Here is a 23,495-nt window from a genome sequence, read left to right on the forward strand (position 1 = left end):
GGGTCACGTGGGAGGTCAGGGGGTCGAGGCTAGGTAAGTCAGGGGTTAAGGGTCAGGGGTCGAGGGCTAGGTTTGTCAGGGGTTAAGGGTCAGGTGGTAGGTCAGGGGTCGAGGGCTAGGTAAGTCAGGGGTTAAGGGTCAGGTAGGAGGTCAGGGGTCGAGGGCTAGGTTTGTCAGGGGTTAAGGGTCAGGTGGTAGGTCAGGGGTCGAGGTCTAGGTAAGTCAGGGGTTAAGGGTCAGGTGGGAGGTCAGGGGTCGAGGGCTAGGTTTGTCAGGGGTTAAGGGTCAGGTGGTAGGTCAGGGGTCGAGGGCTAGGTAAGTCAGGGGTTAAGGGTCAGGTGGGAGGTCAGGGGTCGAGGGCTAGGTTTGTCAGGGGTTAAGGGTCAGGTGGGAGGTCAGGGGTCGAGGGCTAGGTTTGTCAGGGGTTAAGGGTCAGGTGGGAGGTCAGGGGTCGAGGGCTAGGTTTGTCAGGGGTTAAGGGTCAGGTGGGAGGTCAGGGGTCGAGGGCTAGGTTTGTCAGGGGTAAGGGTCAGGTGGGAGGTCAGGGGTCGAGGGCTAGGTTATTTATTGATCACTGCTGATCAAACCCTGCATTTCGCCGCTGATGATGATGAGCAATGCTAATTAATTATGAGAGTATCCATACCTATATATCTATCTGTGTGTGTGTGTGTGTACGTTCCACTCTGGGGCCAGTAGTGTCGTAGCGCTTACCTGCATACCCAACACACCACACTCACCAATTACCACCCACCCACTTACACACCCACTCACTAACACAACCACTCACTCACACACCCACCCACCCACCCACACACCCACCCACCCACTCACACACACACCCACCCACCCACTCACACACCCACCCACTCACTCACACACACACCCACTCACTCACACACCCACCCACCTACCCACTCACACACCCACCCACTCACACACCCACTTACACACCCACTTACACACCCACTCACTAACACACCCACTCACTCACACACCCACCCACTCACACTCCCACCCACCCACTCACACACACCCACCCACCCACTCACACACCCACCCACCCACTCACACACTCACGCACCCACCCACACACCCACCCACCCACTCACACACCCACCCACCCACTCACTCACACACCCACCCACTCACACACCCACCCACCCACTCACACACCCACTCACACACCCACCCACTCACCTCACACACCCACCACACACCCACCACACACACACTCACTCACACACCCACTCACACACCCACCCACCCACTCACTCACACACCCACCCACTCACACACCCACCACACACCCACTCACTCGCTCACACACCCACTCACACACCCACACACCCACCCACCCACTCACTCACACACCCACTCACACACCCACCCCTCACACACCCACCACACACCCACTCACCCACCCACCCACTCACACACCCACCCACCCACTCACTCACACACCCACCCACCCACTCACTCACACACCCACCCACCCACTCACTCACTCACACACCCACCCACCCACCCACTCAATCACCCACCCACCACACACCCACTCACCCACCCACCCACTCACACACCCACCCACCCACTCACTCACACACCCACCCACCCACTCACTCACACACCCACCCACCCACTCACTCACTCACACACCCACCCACCCACCCACTCACTCACACACCCACTCACACACCCACCCACCCACTCACTCACACACCCACCCACTCACACACCCACCACACACCCACTCACTCGCTCACACACCCACTCACACACCCACACACCCACCCACCCACTCACTCACACACCCACTCACACACCCACCCACTCACACACCCACCACACCCCACTCACCCACCCACCCACTCACACACCCACCCACCCACTCACTCACACACCCACCCACCCACTCACTCACACACCCACCCACCCACTCACTCACTCACCCACCCACCCACTCATTCACCCACCCACTCACCCACCCACTCACCCACCCACCACACTCACTCACCACCCACTCCCTCCCACCCACTCAATCACCCACCCACCACACCCACCACACACCACACACCCACACCCACCACACACCACCCACTCACACCCACCCACTCACTCACACACCCACCCACCCACCCACTCCACTCCCCACCCACTCACACACCCACTCACACACCCACCCACTCACTCACCCACCCACCCACTCGCTCACACACCCACTCACTCACACACCCACCCACTCACACACCCACCCACTCACACACCCACCACACACCCACCCACTCACCCACCCACCACACTCACACACCCACCCACTCACACACCCAACCACTCACACACCCACCCACCACACACCCACTCACACACCCACCCACTCACACACCCACTCACTCACTCAATCACTCATCCACCCACCACACACCCACTCACACACACCCACCACACACCCACCCACCCACTCACACACCCACCCACTCACTCACCCACCCACCCACCCACACTCACCCACCCACACACTCACCCACTCACACACCCACTCACTCACCCACCCACTCACACACCCACCCACACACTCACCCACCCACCCACACACTCACCCACTCACACACCCACTCACTCACCCACCCACTCACTCACCCACCCACTCACACACTCACCCACTCACTGACTCACTCACCCACTCACACACTCACTACCCACTCACACACTCACTCACTCACTCACCCACTCACACACCCACCCACCCACTCACACACCCACTCACACACCCACCCACTCACTCACACACCCACCACCCACCCACTCACTCACACACCCACCCACTCACACACCCACCACACACTCACTCACTCACTCACCCACTCACACACCCACACACCCACCCACTCACTCACACACCCACCACACACCCACTCACTCACACACCCACTCACACACCCACCCACTCACACACCCACCACACACCCACTCACTCACTCACACACCCACCACACACCCACCACTCACTCACACACCCACTCACACACCCACCCACTCACTCACACACCCACTCACACACCCACTCACTCACTCACCCACTCACTCACACACTACTCACTCACTCACCACTTGGTGTCGTGTGGTGAGTCATGTTAGGCGGTCGGCTGATGGAAGTGGGCTCACGGTGAGCCACGGTGGGTCACGGTGAGCGGCGGTGAGCGTGGGGTGTTTTTGGTGAGTTTTGGGGGGTGGGGTGGATTGCGGTGTCGTTGCTAGTGCTGTGTCGCGAAAATAAAATCCTCGACACACCGTCTCACTCGCCACTTTTGTGTGAGTGTGGAGGTGGTGAGTGTTGGTGAGTGTGGTGGTGAGTGGCAATATCTTTTCATAGGTTGCGTAACGCTGTGTGGAAGCTACCTGGTCTGTCGCTCCGCACTAAGCTTCAGGTCTTCTCGGCCACGGTCATTCCCTCCCTTCTCTACGCTTGCGAAACGTGGACCCCCCTAATGGAACATCTTCGCCGGTTAGAAACATTTAGGCTGGCCTGCCTACGATCCATCCTGGGTTTAACCAGGCTGGATTGTGTGAGGAGCTCACAAATCCTTGAAAGATCTGGGCAAGGTCCCATCGGTGAGCTCCTCCGGCAGGCAAGGCTGCGATGGCTGGGTCAACGCAGCCTTGCCTGGTACAGGAGGACGTGGAGCTGAGTGGACTTGCCGATGACTGGTACCAGCGGTGTCAAGATCGGCCTCTATGGAGGAGGCTCGTGAAGGATGCTACTGGGCAGTTGGAGGCATTCGCCCTCCAACAACAACGGAGGGCGGAGGAGCGACGCTCACAACAACGAGCGGAGCGCCGGGTGGCTAAAGCACAGCAGGTTGGCACAGTAGGGGGCACAGGTGGTGCATCAGCCAGTCATCTCAGTCATCTCAGTCAGTCGACCCGTGGCACCTGGGTCTGCCCCGTGACCTCCTGCCAGTGACACTTCACATGGCCTCAAGGTGCACATAGCCTGGCACAAGCGTCGTGGTGACGTCACCGCCACTTAATGGCGGTTGTGGTGGTTGTGGCGGTTGTTGATGGTTGTGGTGGTTGTTGATGGTTGTTGATGGTTGTGGTGATTGTGGTGTTTGCGAGGTGGTCAAAGTCTGCGTAGGTTTCTAGAAAAAGTTTTTTTTTATTTCAAACAAAACTCCTCGCATATCACATCACATCTCCTCCCCCCCCCCCCCCGTGTCTCCCCCCGTGTCTCCCCCTGTCTCACCCGTGTCTCCCCCTGTGTCTCACCCCGTGTCTCACCCCGTGTCTCACCCCGTGTCTCCCCCCGTGTCTCCCCCCCCCCCGTGTCTCACCCACGTGTCTCACCCCGTGTCTCACCCCTCCCCCGTGTCTCCCCCACGTCTCCCCCCCCCGTGTCTCACCCCCCCCCCGTGTCTCCCCCCCCCCCCCACGTCACTTGCGAGACCCCCGCTTGCCCCTAGGGGTCCCCACGGGTCTCAGGTAGGGGTTGTCTATGGGGGGCTCCTCCGTGGGGGGGGGCGGGGGGGGAGGGGCCGCGGGGGCTCGGGGGGTGGCCGCCTGGGAGGGGCCCCCACCAGCCCCCGCTCCTCCGTCTCCGCTGTCTCTGTCTCCGGGAGACAGCGGCCCAGAGTCCTCCTGGGGAGACACGGGGAGACATGGAGACACGGGGAGACACGGGGTCATGGGGAGACACGGGGAGACACGGGGGAGACACGGGGGAGACACGGGGAGACACGGGGAGACACGGGGAGACACGGGGAGACACGGGGTGCATGGGGAGACACGGGGAGACACGGGGAGACACGGGGAGACACAGGGAGACACGGGGTCATGGGGAGACACGGGGTCATGGGGAGACACGAGGAGACACGGGGAGACACGGGGAGACATGGGGAGACACGGGGTCATGGGGAGACACGGGGAGACACGGGGTGCATGGGGAGACACGGTGAGATGGAGACACGGGGAGATGGGGACACGAGGAGATGGGGACAACAAGGCCACACGGAGACATGAAGACACGGGGAGTTGGAGACACGGGGAGATGGAGACACGGGGAGATGGAGACACGGGGAGATGGAGACACGGAGACACAGTGAGATGGGGACACAGACACGGAGACACGGGGAGATGGAGACACGGGGAGATGGAGACACGGAGACACAGTGAGATGGGGACACAGACACGGAGACACGGGGAGATGGAGACACGGGGAGATGGAGACACGGAGACACAGTGAGATGGGGACACAGACACGGAGACACGGGGAGATGGAGACACGGGGAGATGGAGACACGGAGACACAGTGAGATGGGGACACAGACACACGGAGACACGGTGAGATGGAGACACGAGGAGATGGAGACACGAGGAGATGGAGACACGGAGACACGGTGAGATGGGGACACAGACACACGGAGACACGGTGAGATGGAGACACGGGGAGATGGAGACACGAGGAGATGGAGACACGGAGACACGGTGAGATGGGGACACGGTGAGATGGAGACACGGGGAGATGGAGACACGGAGACACGGAGACACAGTGAGATGGGGACACGGTGAGATGGAGACACGGGGAGATGGAGACACGGGGAGATGGAGACACGGAGACACGGTGAGATGGGGACACGGTGAGATGGAGACACGGGGAGATGGAGACACGGGGAGATGGAGACACGGAGACACAGTGAGATGGGGACACAGACACGGAGACACGGGGAGATGGAGACACGGGGAGATGGAGACACGGTGAGATGGAGACACGGGGAGATGGAGACACGGGGAGATGGAGACACGGAGACACAGTGAGATGGGGACACAGACACGGAGACACGGGGAGATGGAGACACGGGGAGATGGAGACACGGAGACACAGTGAGATGGGGACACAGACACGGAGACACGGGGAGATGGAGACACGGGGAGATGGAGACACGGAGACACAGTGAGATGGGGACACAGACACGGAGACACGGGGAGATGGAGACACGGGGAGATGGAGACACGGAGACACAGTGAGATAGGGACACAGACACACGGAGACACGGTGAGATGGAGACACGAGGAGATGGAGACACGAGGAGATGGAGACACGGAGACACGGTGAGATGGGGACACAGACACACGGAGACACGGTGAGATGAAGACACGGGGAGATGGAGACACGAGGAGATGGAGACACGGAGACACGGTGAGATGGGGACACAGACACACGGAGACACGGTGAGATGGAGACACGGGGAGATGGAGACACGAGGAGATGGAGACACGGAGACACAGTGAGATGGGGACACAGACACACGGAGACACGGGGAGATGGAGACACGGGGAGATGGAGACACGGGGAGATGGAGACACGGAGACACAGTGAGATGGGGACACAGACACACGGAGACACGGGGAGATGGGGACACGGGGACAGCACATGACCTGTGTGTACAGTGTGTGTACAGTGTGTGTACAGTGCGTGTACAGTGTGTGTACAGTGCGTGTACAGTGCTCACCGAGGTCCCCCCCAGGCCCCCTCCCCCGTCGCCCCCCCCTTCCTCGGACGACCCCTCCCCCTGTCCCTCCAACTCGGAAGGGAGAAGCGCTCCCAGGTAGGGCAGCAGTGACGGGGTGCAGGCGATCACTGGGGGGAGGAGTCAGGGGGAGGAGTCAGGGGGAGGGGGTGGAGTTAGGGGTGGAGTCAGGGGGGAGGAGTCAGGTGGGGGTGGAGTCAGGGGGGAGGAGTCAGGGGGAAGGAGTCGAGGGGGGGGTGGAGTCAGGGGGGAGGAGTCAGGAGGTGGTGGAGTCAGGGGGGGAGTCAGGGGGGAGGGGGTAGAGTCAGGGGAGGAGTCAGGGGGGGGAGGAGTCAGGGGGGGAGGAGTGAGGGGGGGAGGAGTCAGGAGGGGGTGGAGTCAGGGGGGAGGGGGTGGAGTCAGGGTGTGTGGAGTCAGGGGGAGGAGTCAGGGGGGGTGGAGTCTACTACTACTACTGATACTACTACTGATACTACTACTACTGATACTATTACTACTACTGATACTACTACTGATACTATTACTACTGATACTATTACTACTGATACTACTACTACTGATACTACTACTACTACTGATACTACTACTACTGATAATATTACTACTGATACTACTACTACTGATACCACTGATACTACTACTACTGATACTATTACTACTACTGATACTACTACTACTGATACTACTACTACTACTGATACTATTACTACTGATACTACTACTACTGATACTACTACTACTGATACTACTACTACTGATACTACTACTACTGATACTACTACTACTACTGATACTACTACTACTGATACTACTACTACTGATACTACTACTACTGATACTACTATTGATACTATTACTACTGATACTACTACTACTGATACTATTACTACTACTGATACTACTACTGATACTATTACTACTGATACTATTACTACTCATAATAAAGGTTTTTGGGTTAGATCGCGTTTATTTATAAATGTGTCGTAACCCTCCACCACCCGACACGGCCAATCAGCAAAGAAAAGTGTCACGTTGACAAAAGACAAATAATTCACTACTTCAGCCCACCGGTGTGTTGAAGAGTTAATCCACATTTACAGTTTGAGTACGACGTTTCGCTGGTAAATACTTCCAGCATCATCGGGCAATTCGCCAGAATGGTAAAGCCCTCGCTTGCTCCCGGTTTTATATAGAGCAGAAGAGTGACGTCATCACTTAACTCATCAGGTGCAGTGATTAGAGGCGGAGGGGGGGGGGGGTAATGTAATTATATAATCGATTAGTAATCAGTCATTGGTTATGATTAGTAATGAGTTGTAGATTAGTAATTCTTTAAATCAAAATGTAATGTGTATTATTTAATAATACGCTTCCAGGCCGCACTGAGCCGGTAGCTGTCAGAGCGATTAAAGTTATTCTTGTTCCTCTCAATTTCAATGGATTCTCTAATTAGTCTTTGCCAGTAATAATTAGTTTTACACACCACTGCAACATTGTCAAAATCAATTGAGTGTCCTCGTTGACAAGCATGTTCTGCCACTGCCGACAGTTGTGTTTGAGATAATTTAATATTTCTCTGATGTTCTTTTAGTCTTACGCTGATGTTACGTCCCGTCTGCCCAATGTAGCAGCTGCCACATGAACAATTAATCCGATATACACCTTCTGTTGATAGTTTAGGTAATGCGTCTTTAGTGCAAGATACTAGTTTTTGAATTTTGTGTACTGTACCAAATCTTACTGTAATGTTTTGCTTTTGCAAAACGCGGGCTAATTTGTCAGTTACTCCTGAGATATATGGAATTTTTATTGTTTTAACAATCTGGTCGCTTTCAGTAGTATTGCTTTGCGATCGTGATTTGGCATTCAGTGCTCTGTTAATTTGAGCATTATTGTAGCCATTCTGTCGTAGTGCGTCTTTAACGTGTTTAATCTCTCTCACTAGACTCTCACCATCTGACACTGTTTTCGCCCGATGCACGAGCGTCTTAATAAGAGAGGATTTTTGAGCTGGATGATGATGTGATTCTGCATTCAGATAGGCATCAGTGTGCGTTTGCTTTCTGTAAACGCTGTGTGTTATTTTACCGTTTAGGCCATGTCCAAGCAAAATATCTAGGAATGGGAGTGTATTATTCACCTCCATTTCCATGGTGAACTGGATGGTCGGGTTTTGTGCATTGAGATGATTTAGAAAATCATTAAGTGTATCTTTACCATGTGGCCAGACAACCAAAGTGTCATCCACATACCTAAACCAAAAGGATGGTTTTAATGTGCTCGAGGCAAGTGCTCTTATTTCAAAGTTTTCCATGTACAAATTTGCTATAGCAGGGGATAAAGGAGAACCCATTGCTGCTCCTTCCTTTTGTTTAAAGAAATCCCCTCTCCATAAGAAGTAAGTGTTATTTAAGCAATGGCCAGCAAGTTTCGGAATATCTTTTTGTAAACTGGTATTCTTTACTAGTGTATCAAGTAATTTAAGCGATTCGTCCACTGGAACCTTAGTGAATAGAGAAATCACATCAAAGCTTACCAGAATATCATCAGGAGTAAGTTTAATATCTTTAATCACATTCACAAGATTTTCTGAATTTTTTATGAATGAAGATGTCTTACCGATGTGGGGCTGTATTTGTTTGGTTATATATTTTGCTAATTGATATGTGGCAGAGCCAATTGTGCTGACTATGGGTCGTAATGGGATGCCGATTTTATGAATCTTTGGTAGCCCATAAAGTCTAGGTGGTTTTGAGGCCCTTGGCTTAATTAGGTATTGCTCATTTTTAGGGATTAATGAATTTGCAATTATTGCAGTGGTCTTACGTTCTAAAGTATTAGTTGGATCTCGTTTAATTTTAATGTAGGTACTTTCCTCTAGTAAATTTCTAATTTTATTATCATAATCGGCTCGTGACATCAGTACAGTAGTGCGGCCTTTATCAGCTGCTAGGATTTGGATATCCTTATTTACACGCAGCTCTCTTAAGGCTTTTGCCTCGTTAGAGCTAATATTTACTTTTGGAACTTTGTTATTCTCAATTATTTTAGCAACCTCATGTCTAGTCATCTCTGCCTCATTATGTGGAAGGAGTCTAACTGCTGATTCTACCTCAGCAATTATCTCATCCACTGGAATTGTGCGTGGGGTAACGGCAAAGTTAAGGCCTTTAGAAAGGATAGAGACCATGTCACCGGTTAATACAGTGTTGGTCAAGTTCAGTACAGTTTTGTTTTTACATTTTTGGGTTTCAGTAGGGATTTGTTTATTATGTAGTCTAGAAAATTTATTAATTTGGTTAGTTTTTGTTAGTTTAAACACATTATCAGCCGATTGTTGTGTTATGTTATCGATTATATTCCAATAATGCATAGATACACTATTGCTTATATCTAAGTGTAACACATTCACAAGAAAATCTTGTGAATGTGATTAAAGATATTAAACTTACTCCTGATGATATTCTGGTAAGCTTTGATGTGATTTCTCTATTCACTAAGGTTCCAGTGGACGAATCGCTTAAATTACTTGATACACTAGTAAAGAATACCAGTTTACAAAAAGATATTCCGAAACTTGCTGGCCATTGCTTAAATAACACTTACTTCTTATGGAGAGGGGATTTCTTTAAACAAAAGGAAGGAGCAGCAATGGGTTCTCCTTTATCCCCTGCTATAGCAAATTTGTACATGGAAAACTTTGAAATAAGAGCACTTGCCTCGAGCACATTAAAACCATCCTTTTGGTTTAGGTATGTGGATGACACTTTGGTTGTCTGGCCACATGGTAAAGATACACTTAATGATTTTCTAAATCATCTCAATGCACAAAACCCGGCCATCCAGTTCACCATGGAAATGGAGGTGAATAATACACTCCCATTCCTAGATATTTTGCTTGGACATGGCCTAAACGGTAAAATAACACACAGCGTTTACAGAAAGCAAACGCACACTGATGCCTATCTGAATGCAGAATCACATCATCATCCAGCTCAAAAATCCTCTCTTATTAAGACGCTCGTGCATCGGGCGAAAACAGTGTCAGATGGTGAGAGTCTAGTGAGAGAGATTAAACACGTTAAAGACGCACTACGACAGAATGGCTACAATAATGCTCAAATTAACAGAGCACTGAATGCCAAATCACGATCGCAAAGCAATACTACTGAAAGCGACCAGATTGTTAAAACAATAAAAATTCCATATATCTCAGGAGTAACTGACAAATTAGCCCGCGTTTTGCAAAAGCAAAACATTACAGTAAGATTTGGTACAGTACACAAAATTCAAAAACTAGTATCTTGCACTAAAGACGCATTACCTAAACTATCAACAGAAGGTGTATATCGGATTAATTGTTCATGTGGCAGCTGCTACGTTGGGCAGACGGGACGTAACATCAGCGTAAGACTAAAAGAACATCAGAGAAATATTAAATTATCTCAAACACAACTGTCGGCAGTGGCAGAACATGCTTGTCAACGAGGACACTCAATTGATTTTGACAATGTTGCAGTGGTGTGTAAAACTAATTATTACTGGCAAAGACTAATTAGAGAATCCATTGAAATTGAGAGGAACAAGAATAACTTTAATCGCTCTGACAGCTACCGGCTCAGTGCGGCCTGGAAGCGTATTATTAAATAATACACATTACATTTTGATTTAAAGAATTACTAATCTACAACTCATTACTAATCATAACCAATGACTGATTACTAATCGATTATATAATTACATTACCCCCCCCCCCCTCCGCCTCTAATCACTGCACCTGATGAGTTAAGTGATGACGTCACTCTTCTGCTCTATATAAAACCGGGAGCAAGCGAGGGCTTTACCATTCTGGCGAATTGCCCGATGATGCTGGAAGTATTTACCAGCGAAACGTCGTACTCAAACTGTAAATGTGGATTAACTCTTCAACACACCGGTGGGCTGAAGTAGTGAATTATTTGTCTTTTGTCAACGTGACACTTTTCTTTGCTGATTGGCCGTGTCGGGTGGTGGAGGGTTACGACACATTTATAAATAAACGCGATCTAACCCAAAAATCCTTTATTATGAATAATATTGGTCGCGAAAGCCTACGTGTTAAACTGACTATTACTACTACTGATACTACTACTACTACTGATACTACTACTGATACTACTACTGATACTACTACTACTGATACTACTACTACTGATACTACTACTGATACTACTACTGCTGATACTATTACTACTGATACTACTACTACTCATACTACTACTACTGATACTATTACTACTGATACTACTACTACTGATACTACTACTACTGATACTACTACTACTGATACTACTACTACTGATACTACTACTACTACTGATACTACTACTACTGATACTACTACTACTACTGATACTACTACTGCTGATACTATTACTACTGATACTACTACTACTCATAATACTACTACTCATAATACTACTGATACTACTACTACTGATACTACTACTACTGATACTACTACTACTGATACTACTACTGATACTATTACCACTGATACTACTACTGATACTACTACTACTGATACTACTACTACTGATACTACTACTGATACTATTACTACTGATACTACTACTGATACTATTACTACTACTAATACTACTACTGATACTGCTACTACTACTGATACTACTACTACTACCAGACCCACACACCTACATACGCACTCCGGTACTCACCACTCACTCACTCACTCACACATCCCCCAGTACTACCCTGAGCTACCAGACCCACACACCTACATACGCACTCCGGTACTCACCACTCACTCACCACTCACACACTCACTCAACACTCGCACACTCACTCACTCACCCACTCACTCACCCACTCACTCACTCACCACTCACCCACTCACTCACTCACCACTCACTCTACTACTGATACTATTACTAATACTATTACTAATACTACTACTGATACTACTACTGCTGATACTACTACTACTGATACTACTACTACTGATATTACTACTACTGATACTACTGCTGATACTACTACTGCTGATACTACTACTACTGATACTACTACTACTACTGATACTACTACTACTGATACTACTACTACTGATACTACTACTGCTACTACTACTACTGATACTACTACTACTGATACTACTACTACTGATACTACTACTGATGCTACTACTACTGATACTACTACTACTGATACTATTACTACTGATACTATTACTAATACTATTAATAATACTACTACTGATACTACTGCTGATACTACTACTACTGATACTACTACTACTGATATTACTACTACTGATACTACTACTGATACTACTACTGCTGATACTACTACTACTGATACTACTACTACTACTACTGATACTACTACTGCTGATACTATTACTACTGATACTACTACTACTCATAATACTACTACTCATAATACTACTACTACTGATACTACTACTACTGATACTACTACTACTGATACTACTACTGATACTATTACCACTGATACTACTACTGATACTACTACTACTGATACTACTACTGATACTATTACTACTGATACTACTACTGATACTATTACTACTACTAATACTACTACTGATACTGCTACTACTACTGATACTACTACTACTACCAGACCCACACACCTACATACGCACTCCGGTACTCACCACTCACTCACCACTCACACACTCACTCAACACTCGCACACTCACTCACTCACCCACTCACTCACCCACTCACTCACTCACCACTCACCCACTCACTCACTCACCACTCACTCACCCACTCACTCACCACTCACTCACACTCACCCACTCACTCACCCACTCACTCACCCACTCACCCACACACTCACTCACACACCACTCACTCACCCACTCACTCACCCACTCACTCACTCACCCACTCACTCACTCACCCACTCACTCACTCACCCACTCACTCACTCACTCACCCACTCACTCACTCACCCACTCACTCACCCACTCACCCACTCACCACTCACCCACTCACTCACCCAGCCACTCACCCACTCACTCACTCACCCACCCACTCACTCACACACTCACTCACCACTCACTCACCACTCACTCACCACACATCCCCCAGTACTACCCTGAGCTACCAGACCCACACACCACCATACGCACTCCGGTACTCACCACTCACCCACTCACTCACCCACTCACTCACCCACTCACTCACCCACTCACTCACTCATCCACCCCTCACTCACCCACTCACTCACTCATCACTCACCCACTCATCACTCACTCATTCACCCACTTACTCACTCACTCACACACTCACTCACTCACACTCTCACTCGCTCACCCACCACTCACTCATCACTCACCACTCACTCATTCACCCACTCACTCATCACTCACCACTCACTCACTCACCACTCACTCACTCACCCACTCACTCACGACTCACTCACCACTCACTCACCACTCACTCACTCACTCACCACTCTACTACTACTGATACTACTACTGATACTACTACTGCTACTACTACTGATACTACAACTACTGATACTACAACTACTGATACTACTACTACTGATACTACTACTGCTACTACTACTGATACTACTACTACTGATACTACTACTGCTACTACTACTGATACTACTACTGATACTATTACTACTGATACTACTACTACTGATACTATTACTACTGATACTACTACTGATACTATTACTACTGATACTACTACTACTGATACTACTACTACTGATACTACTACTACTGATACTACTACTACTACTGATACTACTACTACTGCTACTACTGATACTATTACTACTGATACTATTACTACTACTGATACTACTACTACTGATACCACAACTACTGATACCACTACTATTGATACTACTACTGCTACTACTACTGATACTACTACTACTGATACTACTACTACTGATACTACTACTGATACTACTACTACTGATACTACTGCTACTGATACTACTGCTACTGATACTACTACTACTGATACTACTACTACTGATACTACTACTGATACTACTACTACTGATACTACCACTACTACTAATACTACTACTACTGATACTATTACTACTGATACTACTACTACTGATACTACTACTACTGATACTACTACTACTGATACTACTACTACTGATACTATTACTACTGATACTATTACTAATACTATTACTAATACTACTACTGATACTACTACTGCTGATACTACTACTACTGATACTACTACTACTGCTACTACTACTACTGATACTACTACTGATACTACTACTACTGATACTACTACTACTGCTACTACTACTACTACTGATACTACTACTACTGATACTACTACTACTGATACTACTACTACTGATGCTACTACTACTACTGATACTACTACTACTGATACTATTACTACTGATACTATTACTAATACTATTAATAATACTACTACTGATACTACTACTGCTGATACTACTACTACTGATACTACTACTACTGATATTACTACTACTGATACTACTACTGATACTACTACTGATACTACTACTGCTGATACTACTACTACTGATACTACTACTGATACTACTACTACTGCTACTACTACTACTGATACTACTACTACTGATACTACTACTACTGATACTACTACTACTGATACTACTACTACTGCTACTACTACTGCTACTACTACTACTGCTACTACTACTACTGCTACTACTACTACTGCTACTACTACTGCTGATACTACTACTACTGATACTACTACTACTGCTACTACTACTGCTGATACTGTTACTACTGATACTACTACTACTACTGATACTACTACTACTGATACTACTACTACTGATACTACTACTACTACTGCTACTACTGATACTATTACTACTGATACTATTACTACTGATACTACTACTGATACTACTACTGCTGATACTACTACTGATACTACTACTGATACTACTACTACTGATACTACTAATGATACTACTACTACTGATACTACTACTACGACTACTGATATTACTACTGATACTACTACTGCTACTACTACTACTGATACTACTACTACTGATACTACTACTACTGATACTACTACTACTGCTACTACTACTACTGATACTACTACTACTGATACTACTACTACTGATACTACTACTACTACTGATACTACTACTACTGATACTATTACTACTGATACTATTACTAATACTATTAATAATACTACTACTGATACTACTACTGCTGATACTACTACTACTGATACTACTACTACTGATATTACTACTACTGATACTACTACTGATACTACTACTGCTGATACTACTACTACTGATACTACTACTACTGCTACTACTGATACTACTACTACTGATACTACTACTGATACTACTACTACTGCTACTACTACTACTGATACTACTACTACTGATACTACTACTACTGATACTACTACTACTGATACTACTACTACTACTGATACTACTACTACTGATACTATTACTACTGATACTATTACTAATACTATTAATAATACTACTACTGATACTACTACTGCTGATACTACTACTACTGATACTACTACTACTGATATTACTACTACTGATACTACTACTACTGATACTACTACTGATACTACTACTGCTGATACTACTACTACTGATACTACTACTACTGCTACTACTACTACTGATACTACTACTACTGATACTACTACTACTGCTACTACTACTACTGATACTACTACTACTGATACTACTACTACTGATACTACTACTACTGATACTACTACTACTGCTACTACTACTGATACTACTGCTACTGCTACTACTGCTACTACTACTACTGCTGATACTACTACTACTGATACTACTACTACTGCTACTACTACTGCTGATACTGTTACTACTGATACTACTACTACTACTGATACTACTACTACTGATACTACTACTACTGATACTACTACTACTGATACTATTACTACTGATACTATTACTACTGATACTACTACTGCTGATACTACTACTACTGATACTACTACTACTGCTACTACTGATAATATTACTACTGATATTACTACTACTGATACTACTACTGATACTACTACTGCTGATACTACTACTACTGATACTACTACTACTGCTACTACTACTGATACTACTACTGCTACTACTGATAATATTACTACTGATACTACTACTACTGATACTACTACTGATACTACTACTACTACTGATACTACTACTACTGCTACTACTACTACTGATACTACTACTACTGCTACTACTACTGATACTACTACTACTGATACTACTACTGATACTACTACTACTGATACTACTACTGATACTACTACTGCTGATACTACTACTACTGATACTACTGCTACTACTGATAATATTACTACTGATATTACTACTACTGATACTACTACTGCTGATACTACTACTACTGATACTACTACTACTGCTAGTACTACTGATACTACTACTGCTACTACTGATAATATTACTACTGATACTACTACTACTGATACTACTACTGATACTACTACTACTGATACTACTACTACTGCTACTACTACTACTGATACTACTACTACTGCTACTACTACTGATACTACTACTACTGATACTACTACTACTGATACTACTACTGATACTACTACTGCTGATACTACTACTACTGATACTACTACTACTGCTACTACTGATACTACTACTGCTGATACTACTACTGATATTACTACTACTGCTACTACTACTGATACTACTACTACTGATACTACTACTACTGCTACTACTACTACTGATACTACTACTACTGATACTACTACTACTACTGATACTACTACTACTGCTACTACTACTGATACTACTACTACTGATACTACTACTACTGATACTACTACTACTGCTACTACTACTGATACTACTACTACTGCTACTACTACTACTGCTACTACTACTACTGCTACTACTACTGCTGATACTACTACTACTGATACTACTACTACTGCTACTACTACTGCTGATACTGTTACTACTGATACTACTACTACTGATACTACCACTACTACTAATACTACTACTACTGATACTACTACTACTGATACTATTACTACTGATACTATTACTACTGATACTACTACTGCTGATACTACTACTACTGATACTACTACTACTACTGCTACTACTGATAATATTACTACTGATATTACTACTACTGATACTACTACTGATACTACTAATGCTGATACTACTACTACTGATACTACTACTACTGCTACTACTACTGATACTACTACTGCTACTACTGATAATATTACTACTGATACTACTACTACTGATACTACTACTACTGCTACTACTACTGATACTACTACTACTGCTACTACTACTGATACTACTACTGCTACTACTGATAATATTACTACTGATACTACTACTACTGATACTACTACTGATACTACTACTACTGATACTACTACTACTGATACTACTACTGATACTACTACTGCTGATACTACTACTACTGATACTACTACTACTGCTACTACTGATACTACTACTACTGATACTACTACTACTGATACTACTACTGATACTACTACTGCTGATACTACTACTGCTGATACTACTACTACTGATACTACTACTGATACTACTACTACTGATACTACTACTGATACTACTACTGCTGATACTACTACTACTGATACTACTACTACTGATACTACTACTACTGCTACTACTACTGATACTACTACTACTGATACTACTACTGATACTACTACTACTACTGATACTACTACTGCTGATACTACTACTACTGATACTACTACTACTGATATTACTACTACTGATACTACTACTGATACTACTACTACTGCTACTACTACTACTGATACTACTACTACTGATACTACTACTGCTGATACTACTACTACTGATACTACTACTACTGATACTACTACTACTGATACTACTACTACTGATACTACTACTACTGATACTACTACTGATACTACTATTACTGATACTACTACTACTGATACTACTACTACTGATACTACTACTACTGATACTACTACTGATACTACTACTGCTGATACTACTACTACTGATACTACTACTACTGCTACTACTACTACTGATACTACTACTGATACTACTACTGCTGATACTACTACTACTGATACTACTACTACTGATACTACTACTACTGATACTACTACTACTGCTACTACTACTGATACTACTACTACTGCTACTACTACTACTGCTACTACTACTACTGATACTACTACTACTGATACTACTACTGCTGATACTACTACTACTGATACTACTACTACTGCTACTACTACTACTGCTACTACTACTACTGCTACTACTACTGCTGATACTATTACTACTGATACTACTGCTACTACTACTGCTGATACTATTACTACTGATACTACTACTACTACTAGTGATTCCGCTACTGCCACTGCCGCTGGTAGTACTCACGGGGGAATGTGTCCGAGTGTCCGGCGAAGAGACTTTGCGGAGTGGTGCCGGTCTTGGCAACGAATCTGGTGAGAGACGTCTCAACATCTCTCCGGCGTGCAGACACACGATCCCGTAGCGCCTGGTACCCAGACACGGGCTCGCGATACGTCTACAGAGAGACACGCGGGGTGAGACACGGGGTGAGACACGGGGTGAGACACGGGGTGAGACACGGGGAGAGACACGGGGTGAGACACGGGGTGAGACACGGGGTGAGACACAGGGTGAGACACGGGGTGAGACACAGGGTGAGACACGGGGTGAGACACACGATCCCGTAGCGCCTGGTACCCAGACACGGGCTCACGATACGTCTACAGAGAGACACGGTGAGACACGGGGAGAGACACGGGGTGAGACACGGGGGGTGAGACACGGTGAGACACGGGGTGAGACACAGGGTGAGACACACGATCCCGTAGCGCCTGGTACCCAGACACGGGCTCACGATACGTCTACAGAGAGACACGCGGGGTGAGACACGGGGTGAGACACGGGGAGAGACACGGGGTGAGACACACGATCCCGTAGCGCCTGGTACCCAGACACGGGCTCGCGATACGTCTACAGAGAGACACGCGGGGTGAGACACGGAGTGAGACACACGGGGAGAGACACGGGGAGAGACACGGGGAGAGACACGGGGAGAGACACGGGGGGTGAGACACGGTGAGACACGGGGTGAGACACGGGGAGAGACACGGGGAGAGACACGGGGAGAGACACGGGGGGTGAGACACGGGGGGTGAGACACGGGGGGTGAGACACGGGGTGAGACACGGGGTGAGACACAGGGTGAGACACAGGGTGAGACACACGATCCCGTAGCGCCTGGTACCCAGACACGGGCTCACGATACGTCTACAGAGAGACACGCGGGGTGAGACACGGGGTGAGACACGGGGAGACACGGGGAGAGACACGGGGTGAGACACAGGGTGAGACACAGGGTGAGACACACGATCCCGTAGCGCCTGGTACCCAGACACGGGCTCGCGATACGTCTACAGAGAGACACGCGGGGTGAGACACGGGGTGAGACACGGGGAGACACGGGGAGAGACACGGGGTGAGACACAGGGTGAGACACAGGGTGAGACACACGATCCCGTAGCGCCTGGTACCCAGACACGGGCTCGCGATACGTCTACAGAGAGACACGCGGGGTGAGACACGGGGTGAGACACGGGGAGACACGGGGAGAGACACGGGGTGAGACACAGGGAGAGACACGGGGTGAGACACAGGGTGAGACACGGGGTGAGACACACGATCCCGTAGCGCCTGGTACCCAGACACGGGCTCACGATACGTCTACAGAGAGACACAGTGAGACACGGGGTGAGACACGGGGTGAGACACGGGGAGAGACACGGGGTGAGACACACGATCCCGTAGCGCCTGGTACCCAGACACGGGCTCACGATACGTCTACAGAGAGACACGCGGGGTGAGACACGGGGTGAGACACGGGGAGAGACACGGGGAGAGACACGGGGTGAGACACGGGGTGAGACACGGGGTGAGACACGGGGTGAGACACGGGGTGAGACACACGATCCCGTAGCGCCTGGTACCCAGACACGGGCTCACGATACGTCTACAGAGAGACACAGTGAGACACGGGGAAAGACACGGGGTGAGACACGGGGTGAGACACGGGGAGAGACACGGGGTGAGACACGGGGTGAGACACAGGGTGAGACACGGGGTGAGACACGGGGAGAGACACGGGGAGAGACACGGGGTGAGACACGGGGTGAGACACGGGGTGAGACACGGGGTGAGACAAAGGGTGAGACACGGGGTGAGACACAGGGTGAGACACAGGGTGAGACACACGATCCCGTAGCGCCTGGTACCCAGACACGGGCTCACGATACGTCTACAGAGAGACACGCGGGGTGAGACACGGGGTGAGACACGGGGAGACACGGGGAGAGACACGGGGTGAGACACAGGGAGAGACACGGGGTGAGACACAGGGTGAGACACGGGGTGAGACACACGATCCCGTAGCGCCTGGTACCCAGACACGGGCTCACGATACGTCTACAGAGAGACACGCGGGGTGAGACACGGGGTGAGACACGGGGAGACACGGGGAGAGACACGGGGTGAGACACAGGGAGAGACACGGGGTGAGACACGGGGTGAGACACGGGGTGAGACACGGGGAGAGACACGGGGAGAGACACGGGGAGAGACACGGGGAGAGACACGGGGGGTGAGACACGGTGAGACACGGGGGGTGAGACACGTGGGGTGAGACACGGGGTGAGACACGGGGTGAGACACGTGGGGTGAGACACGGGGTGAGACACGGGGTGAGACACGGGGTGAGACACGGGGTGAGACACAGGGTGAGACACGGGGTGAGACACAGCGAGAGACACGGTGAGACACGGGGTGAGACACGCGGGGTGAGACACAGGGTGAGACACGAGGTGAGACACGCGGGGTGAGACATGGGGGGGTGAGACACGGGGGGTGAGACACGGGGGGTGAGACACGCGGGGTGAGACATGGGGGGTGAGACACGGGGGGTGAGACACATGGGGTGAGACACACGGGGTGAGACACACGGGGTGAGACACACGGGGTGAGACACGGGGTGAGACACGGTGAGACACAGCGAGAGACACGGTGAGACACGGGGTGAGACACGGGGGGTGAGACACGCGGGGTGAGACATGGGGGGTGAGACACGGGGGGTGAGACACATGGGGTGAGACACACGGGGTGAGACACACGGGGTGAGACACAGGGTGAGACACAGGGTGAGACACGGGGTGAGACACGGGGTGAGACACGGGGTGAGACACGGGGTGAGACACGGGGTGAGACACGGGGTGAGACAGGGGGTGAGACACGGGGTGAGACACGGGGTGAGACAGGGGGTGAGACACGGGGTGAGACACGGGGTGAGACACGGGGTGAGACACAGGGTGAGACAAGGGGGGTGAGACACGGGGTGAGTGAGTGAATGGTGAGTGATGAGTGAGTGGTGAGTGAGTCGTGAGTGAGTGAGTGGTGAGTGAGTGGTGAGTGAGTGGTGGTGAGTGAGTGGGTGGGTGGGTGAGTGGGTGAGTGAGTGGGTGAGTGGTGGTGAGTGAGTGGTGAGTGATGAGTGAGTGAGTGGGTGAGTGAGTGGTGAGTGAGTGATGAGTGAGTGGTGGGTGAGTGGTGAGTGAGTGGTGAGTGAGTGAATCGTGAGTGAGTGGGTGAGTGAGTGAGTGGTGAGTGAGTGGTGAGTGTTGAGTGAGTGGGTGAATGAGTGAGTGGTGAGTGATGAGTGAGTGGTGGGTGAGTGAGTGTGTGAGTGAGTGTGTGAGTGAGTGAGTGTGTGAGTGATGAGTGAGTGAGTGGTGAGTGATGAGTGAGTGGGTGAATGAGTGAGTGGTGAGTGATGAGTGGGTGAGTGATGAGTGAGTGAGTGGGTGAGTGAGTGGGTGAGTGAGGGGTGGATGAGTGAGTGAGTGAGTGGGTGAGTGAGTGGGTGAGTGAGTGGGTGAGTGGTGAGTACCGGAGTGCATATGTAGGTGTGTGGGTCTGGTAGCTCAGGGTACTACTGGGGGATGTGTGGTGAGTGAGTGGTGAGTGAGTGAGTGGTCAGTGAGTGAGTGGGTGAGTGTGTGAGTGAGTGGGTGGGTGGGTGAGTGAGTGAGTGGGTGAGTGGCTGAGTGAGTGGGTGAGTGAGTGAGTGGGTGAGTGGTGAGTGAGTGGGTGAGTGGGTAAGTGGGTGAGTGAGTGGGTGAGTGAGTGAGTGGGTGAGTGAGTGGGTGAGTGAGTGTGTGAGTGAGTGGGTGGGTGACTGAGTGAGTGAGTGAGTGGGTGAGTGGCTGAGTGAGTGGGTGAGTGAGTGGGTGAGTGAGTGTGTGAGTGAGTGAGTGATTGAGTGGGTGAGTGAGTGAGTAAGTGAGTGGTGAGTAAGTGGTGAGTGGCTGAGTGAGTGAGTGGTGAGTGAGTGGTGAGTACCGGAGTACGTATGTAGGTGTGTGGGTCTGGTAGCTCAGGGTAGTACTGGGGGATGTGTGAGTGAGTGAGTGGTGAGTGAGTGAGTGTGTGAGTGAGTGAGTGAGTGGATGGGTGGGTGAGTGAGTGGGTGGGTGAGTGGGTGAGTGAGTGGGTGGGTGGGTGGGTGAGTGAGTGAGTGGGTGAGTGGCCGAGTGAGTGGGTGAGTGAGTGGGTGAGTGAGTGAGTGAGTGGTGAGTGGGTGGGTGAGTGATGAGTGAGTGGCTGAGTGAGTAAGTGAGTGAGTGGTGATTACCGGAGTGCGTATGTAGGTGTGTGGGTCTGGTAGCTCAGGGTAGTACTGGGGGATGTGTGGTGAGTGAGTGGCTGAGTGAGTGAGTGGGTGAGTGAGTCAGTGAGTGGCTGAGCGAGTGGGTG

At 48.8% G+C, this 23,495-nt stretch overlaps 1 protein-coding gene across 1 annotated transcript in view; it reads right to left on the bottom strand.

The window, feature by feature from the left end:
• Nucleotides 1-4,415: 4,415 nt before the first annotated feature.
• The window catches only part of TAF8 (TATA-box binding protein associated factor 8), a 36,318-nt gene continuing 17,238 nt past the window's right edge, over nucleotides 4,416-23,495 (bottom strand). The window contains exons 6-8 of the mRNA XM_032981447.2: nucleotides 19,062-19,212; nucleotides 6,510-6,637; nucleotides 4,416-4,638 (exon numbers count right to left, since the gene is read on the bottom strand). Coding sequence (XP_032837338.2) covers nucleotides 4,435-4,638; nucleotides 6,510-6,637; nucleotides 19,062-19,212 — 483 coding nt within the window. The 3' untranslated portion in view covers nucleotides 4,416-4,434. The remainder of the gene's footprint in view (nucleotides 4,639-6,509; nucleotides 6,638-19,061; nucleotides 19,213-23,495) is intronic.

The sequence above is a fragment of the Petromyzon marinus genome (genome assembly GCF_048934315.1).
Source record: "Petromyzon marinus isolate PM22_M1 ecotype Great Lakes invasive population chromosome 80 unlocalized genomic scaffold, UKy_Petmar_22M1.pri1.0 chr80_unloc.1, whole genome shotgun sequence".
Lineage (NCBI taxonomy): Eukaryota > Metazoa > Chordata > Hyperoartia > Petromyzontiformes > Petromyzontidae > Petromyzon > Petromyzon marinus.